The 10,066-nt window shown below is 38.3% G+C and overlaps 1 gene segment (V, D, J or C); it reads right to left on the minus strand.

Annotated features, from left to right (window-relative positions):
• Positions 1-533: 533 nt before the first annotated feature.
• LOC110315680 lies at positions 534-1,103 on the minus strand. The segment is given in 2 exon segments: positions 534-871; positions 1,055-1,103. Coding segments are annotated over 2 exon segments (387 nt in total).
• Positions 1,104-10,066: the final 8,963 nt, after the last annotated feature.

Consider the following 10,066-nt stretch of genomic DNA (forward strand, 5'->3'; position numbering starts at 1 on the left):
AGAGAGAGAGAGAGAGAGAGAGAGAGAGAGAGAGAGAGAGAGAGAGAGAGAGAGAGAGAAAATCATTTCAAGCACATATTAACAGGTCAATTTAGTGGAAAGAAGATCAGCTAATAAAAGTCAGAAAACAGATTATGATGGATACTACTTTTTGTAAAATAACAACAGCAGTGTATTGTGAGAAAAATGGCTATGCTGAAGAAAAACCACCTACCAAGAAGATTTTAAAATCAGTGAAAGTAGCAGAAGAAATATGTGAAGGTTTATGATGATCACCAGTAAAATAGCTGAGGAGAAATGCCTGCCACACTTGTCATCAAAAATCAGGACAAATATTGAGAATAAATAAGCATTGGCAAAGTAGAATATTTGAGAACAGCACTGAATTGTTGGAGAACAGCAGTGGATTATTAAAGAGACATTCATCCAAATATGGAAACATCTTTGTGAAGCTCAAAACCCTGTGTGGACTACAGCATTCAAACCACTGGCCACATTTAACCTCTAGGAGGAAGTAGCTGGGCCCTATGGAGTTACAGTGTTTTTGTTCCAGTCTGTATCACTGTGTGTGGGGGGGAACCACTCCACTGCTGGCAGTAATAAGTGGCAGCATCTTCAGCCTCCACACTGCTGATTGTGAGAGAGTAAGAGGTCCCAGACCCACTGCCACTGAAGCGAGCTGGGACTCCAGAAGCCAGGTTGGATGTGCTATAAATCCAGGGTTTGGGAGTGGTGCCTGACTTCTGCTGGTACCAGTTCAAGTAACTGGTACTTACACTTGAGCTGGCACTGCAAGTCATAGTGACCTTTTGCCCTGGAGATGCAGCTATGATTGCTGGAGACTGAGTGAGCACAATTTCTCCTCTGGACACTAAGACAAGAAAAAAGCAACATAGAGAGAGGGGGGGATTAGTATAAATAGAGATACAAAAATAATTTTATACCACCCTTCATTCAGAAGAAAGAAAAAGAAAAAAGTGTATTTTAGACTCAAATTTCCCAGGGAAAATAATTTTGGTTGGATTCTGAGCTCAAAATCCCTGCCCTCTGTTACCTGTGATAAAGATTAGCAGGAAGCTGAAAATCTTCACCTGAAAGACCATGGTGTATTTGGATTTTAGTCTCTGGATAATTAGTGCTAATCTCATAAGCACATCACTTTAAAACAACTGTGAGAGATATTTGTGGTTTCTGAATATGAAGTATGCAAATAGTAAGATAGAATCTCGGAAGTTCTTGGCTTATAAACACATGGTCTATTAACTCTGACAAATTAGGTTTATCCAGGACAATATCTACTTATTTATAGTCACTACACTGATAAAGAAGGAATTTTCTGTTTTTCCTTTCCTCCTTTTTATGAGGAAAAGTTTTGTCCTAAAGAAATACCCATATATTTCCCTAAAACAAACTTTATTTGATCCACTAAACAAGTGTTCAAGTGATTAGTTTGAGGTATATTCATCCCATAATAAAGAAGTATCAAGAATGACTGTTTATAATGATCACAGAAGGCATTATATGTTCCTTGTTTTCCTAAACACTGCTCATTAGTCACCTCACCTACTCATTCCAATCTGTTCAGATGAGCATTCCCATGAGACATTTCTGCAATTGTCAAGCATGATGCCATCCCTAGAAAGATAGCAAAGATAACTCTCCCTAGGATATCAGTGGAAACAATGGTTCTGCTGTATTTAAGAGAATATGGGCTGGAGATTCAGGAAGATGCAGTCATCTAAAACTACTCAGAACAATTACCATTCTCATGCTATGAAACTGTTTACTTCCTGTTCTATTTATTATCTCAGAATATCTGAGAGCACTTTCCAACTAATTTACATTTTATTTATTAAAGATTGAAAGCACCCAAGTCTACAAATTCATATGTAGGTTTCATCAAATGATTCATTTACAGCAAAGACTGAGGGCATGCGAGAGGACTTGCATGAGGGGATACTGGAAGGAGAATAGGGTTGATATAGTGTTGTAAAGTGAATAAAATGATTTATTTAAAATATAGATTTACTTTTATTGGTCAATTTTCAACTATCTTCCTATAACTTTGAAGTTAGCATAGCCATGATGAAGCATGACTATGTCTCCAGATCTTTCTTAATAATAATTTCTCATTTCTTCCTTCATGAAAGAATTCTTCCATTTTTTTATCAACAATTATGAAAAACAACTGAGAGACTCTGCGAATAGATAGATGTATTGAGAGATACTGACCTAAAAAGTGTTGAATTCAAGTTAATTATGCCTTTCTGAGAATATAATTCTAACTAAATGACTATTCTCTTTTCCAAATAACACAGGGACTCACCTTTCATTGTGTGGTTACTTCAGAATGAAAAATCTTTCATTATTTTTTGTGAATATGGGTTTTATATTTCACAAGTTAAGGGTACTCAATCATCCTTGGTGTTATATAATACAAGAAATCAGCACACCATTCCATGAACCTCATAATGGATAAAGAAAAGGATGTGTCCATCACCATCACAGTAAATCTGAAATTTGTGTTGGATTCTCAAGAAACCTCAAAAAACAAAATAATATTTTGTCTCTATTTTATTGAGTTAGAAGGACATATAATCTTTTTCAGATTTATTAATTTTGTGTTCATGAGTAGTTTGCCTGCATAAATGTATGTGCATAACCAGCATACTTGATATACAAGTAAGTCAGAAGAGAGGTTCATATATCCAATTACTGGAGTAATGAATGACTTTAGGCCATTATGTAAATATCACCAATTGAGTCCAGGTTTACCACAAACCCAATAAAGGATCTTAAATGCTAAGAAATTTCCTAAAGCCTAGAAACATCATTATTACATTCTTGCTAACTCAGTTTCCTCCAAGAATCCTTGGTATTATGACTGTAATGACTGTTATTCAAAATAGCCAGAGATTAGTGATCTCCTTGGGTACCAATTGGATCAAGATCATGGGGACTACTTGTTTCTTTCTTTCTTTCTTTCTTTCTTTCTTTCTTTCTTTCTTTCTTTCTTTCTTTCTTTCTTTCTTTCTTTCTTTCTTTCTTTCTTTCTTTCTNTTTCTTTCTTTCTTTCTTTCTTTCTTTCTTTCTTTCTTTCTTTCTTTCTTTCTTTCTTTCTTTCTTTCTTTCTTTCTTTCTTTCTTTCTTTCTGTTTTTTAACTTTGCATCTAGATTACTGCCCTGTCCTGCTCACCCTCTGACAAACCTTCCACCACTGCACTTTGCCTTCTCCTCTGAACAGGTTGGGTCCCCTGGGTATCCAACCCACCCTGATACTTCAAGACTCTACCAGGCTAGGCAAGACTGCCCAGCTAATAGAACATATCCCATGTACAGGCATCAATTTTTGAAATAGCTCCAGCTCCAGTTGATATTCTGTCTCACAGCTACCAGAATGGCTAAGATAAAAAACACCAGAGATAGCACATGCTGGCTAGGATGTGGAGCAAGGGAAACACTCCTTCATTGCTGGTGGCAGTTCAGACTTGTACAACCACTTTGGAAATCAATTTGGTATTTTCCCAGAAAGCTAACAATAGCTCTACTTCAAGATCCAGCTATACAATACCTGGACAAATACACAAAAGGTGATCCAATATCTCACAAAGATGCTCAGTCATGTACATAGCAGCTTTATTCATAATAGCCAGAAACTGGAAGCACCCTAGTTGTCCTTCAACAGAAGAATGAATAAAGAAAATGTATATGTACACAATGGAACACTATGCAGCTATTAATAACCAAGACATCATGAATTTTGCAGGCAAATAGATGGAACTTGAAAATATCATCCTGACTAGGTAAGTATGTTCTAAAAGGGCATGCATGGTATGCGCTCACTCATAAATGGATATTAACCATAAAATACAGGTACCATGTTACACTCCACAGACCCCTAAAAGCAATTAATTAATTAATTAATTAATTAAGGAAGGAAGGAAGGTCCAAACAAGGAAGATTAAATCTTAATTGAGAGGGAGAATAATATAGTCACAATATACAGATAGATGGAAGGAATTGGGAGGGAGGGAATGGGGAAAGGATAGTTTATTAAGGATTATGTATGGGAAAAGACAGAAGAGATGGTTAGATGGTCATGATAATGAACTTAAATCTAGAACTGACAGTGGTGAGAAGGTAGGGGGCATCTCCAGGAACACTGAGAACTGAAATAAGGGATGTGCCCAATAATCAATGGGGATGATGTTCGCTGTGACTTACTATATTGGAGTTATAAAACAACCTAGGGAAATATAGAGACACCAACCCACCCACAAAACTTTCAAAACTTGCTGTTGTTGTTGTTGTTGTTTTTACAATTCAGATTTTATTCCCCTCTTGTTCCACCTTCTAATTGTTCCACATCCCATATCTCCTCATACCTCACTGTCTTCATGAGGATGTCCCCACTACCCCAACACCCCACCAGAACTGTAAACTCCCTGCAGCCCCCAGTCTTTTGAGGGTTAGGTGCACCTTATCTGACTGAACACAGATCCAGCAATCCTCTGCTGTATATGTGTTGGGGGCCTCATATCATCTTGGTGTATGCTTCTTTGTTGGTGATCCAGTATGAAAGATTTCGGGGATCCAGTTTAATTGAGACTACTTGTCCTCTTATGGGGTTGCCCTCCTCCTCAGGTTCTTCCAGTTTTTCGCTAGTTCAACAGAAATCGTCAGCAACTTCTGTCCATTGTTTGGGTACAAATATCTGCATCTGATTCTATCAGCTGCTTCTTTGGGTCTTTTGGAGGGCAAGCATGATAGGCCCCCTTTTTTCTGAGCACTCCATGGCCTCAGTAATAGTGCCAGGCCTTGGGGCCTCCCCTTGAACTGGATCCCACTTTGGGCCTGTCGCTGGTACTTCTTTTCCTCAGGCTTCTCTCCATTTCCATCCCTGCCATTCCTTCAGACAGAAACAATTATGGATCAGAGTTTTGTGATATGGCAACATCATCCCTTTCTTGATGCCTTGTCTTTCTGCTGGAGGTGGGCTCTACAAGTTTACTCTCACTACTGAAGGGCATTTCATCTATGGTCCCTCCCTTTGAGTCCTGCCAGTCTCTCACCTCCCAGGTCTCTAGTACATTCTGATAGGTCCCCACAATGTCCTACCTTTTGAGGTTGTCTGTTTCTATTCTTTCTGGTGGCCCTCTGGGCTTCAATTCCCCCCCCCCACCCGCCACCCAATACCAGATCATGATCCCCTGTCTGCTCCTCCATTCCCTTTCTTACCCAGGATCCTTCCTTCCTACCCCCCTTATGGTTGATTTCTCCTCCTTCCAAAGTGGGACTGAGGCATCATAATGCCATTTAGGACCCTTCAGCTTGTTGATATTTTTAAGTTCTGTGTCTGTATCTTGGGTATTCTATACTTTTTTATTTTGGGCTAATAGCCAGTAGTTAGTGAGTGTATAGCATGCATGTCCTTTTGTGTCTGAGTTACCTCACTTAGGATGATAAAGAGTTCATTCCATTTGCCTACAAATCTCAGGGTGTCCTCGTTCTTAATAGCTGAGTAGTAGTATTCCATTGTGTAAATGAATCGCATTTTCTTCTGTCATAGGACATCAGGGTTTTTTCCAGCTTCTGGCTATCACAACTACTTGGTTTCTAATCTTAATGTAATTATAGCTCTAGGGCTGGTGATATTGACTGAATAGATATGTAATTGTGCTGCCATCTACTGTTAAGATAGCCAAAATGAAGGCAGGGTTGCATAATGTCCATTTTGGAGGCTAGAAGAAATACTACATTTACAGTGCCAAGTAGTTGTGTGTTTAGAAAAAAAATTACAATGTCAAGTGGGGCAATTCTTTTCTTCCACTGATTATAGAAATAATGAAAATTAATGTTAACACAGACACATTCACACAAATACCATATTTCATGTCATTATGAAATGAAAAACATAGATATTACCTATTCTCTGTATTACAGTGAGATTACAAAAAGATTAAATAATATAGAATTTACTTATGGAAATTATGGCACCAGGTCATTTAATATAAAGCCATAATATAAAGAACTGTAGAATACCCAATGAGGTTTTAAAAGGATGGCACACTATGATGTTATTTTGCAATCATGTGGCTGCTTTTGAGTTCCTAGATTGTTGCTACTGCTCACAATCAAGGAAGAGTAGTGATACCACATACTATGATATTGTAAATGTTAAATACTTGCAATTTGAAATCAAGATTCCATTGAAAATGCAATAATTTTGTAGCTTTATAAAAGGGAAATGTTTTACATACCTGAACTACCGAATGTATAATTAGTAAGGTAAGAAACATTATATTGATTATCTCTATCATTTCATCAGGAACTGAACTGTATAGGCCTCATTGAGATTCCCCATCTGGCATAGCTGCTATTTTTCTATTCTTAAATTGGAGACAGACTGCCAAAATTGGATTATGGTGCACAATCAATGCAGTGTTTTCATATTTAAATATTTATCTCTTTTATTATTTTTGGTAAGTTTTATCTTCTTTTTGATCTGAAATTCGGTGTAAGAATTAGGTTGAGTTATTTTACAATCATTTTCTTATCTTTTAAAAATTATAACATAGCCACATACTCTTTGCCTCATGCATACATACAAATCCACATGCAGTCCTTGATCTTTCTCAGCTTCATGGCTTCATATTACCTCTATTCATACATAAATACAATTTGGTCAATTCATATGTTTTAATTAAGTAATATGCAACTTCTCTTTGTAACAGATAGAAACTATTCTAAATAAAACAACAACTATATGAACTAACCAGTACTTCCCAGAGCTGTTTTTCTAGTTGCATATGTAGCAGAGGATGGCCTAGTCAGCCATCAATGGGAAGAGAGGCCCTTGGTATTGCAAAGATCATATGCCCCAGTATAGGGGAATATCAGAGCTAGGAAGTGGGAGTAGGTGGGTTGGGGAGTAGGGTAGGGGGAGGGTATAGGGGACTTTGGGGATAACATTTGAATGTAAATGAAGAAAATTATCTAAAAAAATGCCTTAATAAAAAAACCCCACAAATGATCAAAATGCAGAGATTTGGAGATCATGTGGTAACCAGTCCCAAATGATCAAACTACAATGCAATTTTGTACCTATACCTCAGGGATGATTGCACAGTGGGTAGAAACATTTCAAGTGCCAGAGAAACTAGAGATTTTCCCTAAGATTGTGTGATGGTTTGATTATGCTCAGCCCAGGGAGTGCCACTATTAGAAAGCTGGGCCTTTGGAGTAGGCATGTCACTATGGGTATGTCTTTAAAACCCTCATGCTAACTGCTTGGGAGCCAGTATTCTGCTTGCAGTCTTAAGATGAAAATGTTGAACTCTCAGCTCCTCCTGCACCATGCTTGAAGGGATGCTGCAATGTTCCCACCTTGAAGATAATGGACTAAACCTTGGAACCTGTAAGCCAGCTCCAATTAAATATTGTCCTTATAAGAGCTTCTTTGGTCATGGTGTCTGTTCACAGCAATAAAACCCTAACTAAGGAAGACTGTGTCTCCTAGAAACACCAGAGAAGCTGCACCCAGATGGTCTAATGGTTGCTTCCTAAAAAAGACTTGAGCAAGGATGACTCCTGTATACATACAAACATTGAAATTGGAATTCTTCTAGATAAAGAACTATGGGTAACAGTGGAAAATCAGAGAGTAGGATAGTTAGTACCCTTAACTCTTAACCTGAATAGACCCCCTGGGTGAGTTTTCCAATATCAAGTGATCAGCAAAACATGGTTGTATTTTTAACTCTCTATTTTCCACTTTTCTTTACCGCAAGGGACACTAGCAATAGGGAAAATGAGTTTCATTTGATGGAACATGCCTGGGGATCCTAGATCTTCTCTTCCTGCTATATATGTTCCCTCATATAATCGGTCTTCAAGGTAAAATGATCTGAATATTGGAGCATCAAAATAATACAGGCTATTCCTACTGGTATTGAATTCCCAATAAAACTTGATAGTAGGACTGTATTGGGGAATAGAATACACATTTGGGAGACAGGACATAACAAAATCAAGTTGCTATGGACAAAGGACCCTTTCTATGGTGTGATAGCATTTTATAAACATGAAGATTCTCTGATAATGGAAAAATTATGTAAAAATACAAATGTTCAGGTATTTGCTTTCTATATTTCTTGTCTACTTTGGTTATTGAAGCTTAATTTTAATGAATCTGAAGTCAATTGAGAAATACATGCCTAGTCAGAATGATGACAGAACCAGAACTGAATGCTTAGGTTGAAATGGGACATCTAACTTATGTCTCTCTCTTAATTATAAGAAACTTTCATGGAATAGGCGTAGATCAAATGAAAAACCCAGAAAATAGGAGGAGCACTGTGAAATACTGTCTTCTGCACATGATATGACTATTGCAATCATGAGCTCACGATGCAGTGATTGTCTACAAGGTCATGACAGTCAAAATCCTGGTCTAGATGACAAGTTCACCTCCAGGAGACAACCTATGTTGAACAGTTAGTGCTATCATGGTTTCTGGAGATACAGAGCCATTATTACTAGAGAATGTAGAAACTTATACGGTTACCATGTTTCAGAAGTATGATCCACATCCATGCACATGTGGGCAACACTAACTAGAGTAAGTAGATTATAAAGAGAGCGATTTGAGGAAATTTGGGAAGATGGTTGTATTACAGGGATATGAAAAGTAAGAAAGGGAAGACATGAGGATAGATATGATAATATTTTATTGTGTAGTTGTATGAAACTCAATAATAAAGATCTAAAAAAAAAAAAGGGCTTTCATTCTAATGCAGAAGTTGACTCCGCTTTATCAGTCTTCTCCACTCACCCTCTTCCTTGCTGTTACCACAGGAAAAAACAACACATCAACTCTTAATAATTAATAATTCCTTTTAACCTTCAATATAGTTCTAGGTTTTATTTGTCTCTTTCCGAGTTTGGACTTACATTATCTATAGCAGAATCCTCTATGTCCTTTTCATTATGCTTGTCACTCTTCTCATATTTTGTTTTTCTCTTTGATTTTACACTTCTCATTTTTTTCATTTTTGTGTCTTTAAACTAGTATTCATTGCTACTACTTTATTGTTTTGCATGTGTTTTTAAGCTTTGGGTTGTGGTGATTAGTGTTTATGCTTCCCATTTAAGGCACTAAGGACTCTAATCACGTCTGTGAAATTGGCCACTTTTCCATGTCAGCAAATCTGTGAAAAGAGACTGGCCTACAAATAGGTAGTCTTCAGAAAAGGCAGATAAACTTGACTCTGAACTCTCCTAGGAAAGCAACTTTGTAGATTTGGTAGGATAACCTATCACACTAGCAAGTTCGATAGTTCTCCCTAAGCACTTGATAGCTATACAGGTTGATCCAACTGTAGGATTGCTTATGTGTCCACAGTGAGCAGGTGATGTTAATTACATTCAAACCTAAGGACTTAAGAGTGAATTGAGGGCCACCTGGTCCTTGCTGCTGGGGAAGACCCATAGTTGCTCTGCTCCTGTGAAGATTCCATATCCCAATCCATTCTAGAGGAACCCCTGCACTCAGTACAGTTGGTAAGAAACCCCACCCCTACACTCAGTCTTGGAGATACTGCTGGGACGCTGTTGGACAATGGAGCCATCATCCAACAAAGCCCCACCTTTCTGAATACCACTCCCCTTACTTCCTTCCCTCCCACTCCTTTCATCTGGTCCTTGCTTCTGGGGAAGACCCATAGTTGCTCTGCTTCAGTGAAGATTCCAAATCCCAATATATCCTAAAGAACCTGCTACACTCAGAGCAGTTGACTGCTTGTTGGTCTGCTTCAGTGAAAACTCCATATCCAAGTACATCCTAGAGGACCCTCTGCTCTCAGAGCAGCTGATGATCAGCTGTATTCAACGCAGTTGGACAACAGCTTGACTGCTCCATCAGAAACCCAAGAGTCTGAAGGCCTCCACAAGATCTACGGCATCCAGCGCAACAGATCTGCCCCAGTGATGAGCCCCCAGTTGGAAGGCCCCACAGGTGGTTTGATACAGCCAGGGACACAACCCTAACAGGAGACCTGAAGCAACC

This window comes from Mus pahari, unplaced genomic scaffold (genome assembly GCF_900095145.1).
Source record: "Mus pahari unplaced genomic scaffold, PAHARI_EIJ_v1.1 scaffold_1585_1, whole genome shotgun sequence".
Lineage (NCBI taxonomy): Eukaryota > Metazoa > Chordata > Mammalia > Rodentia > Muridae > Mus > Mus pahari.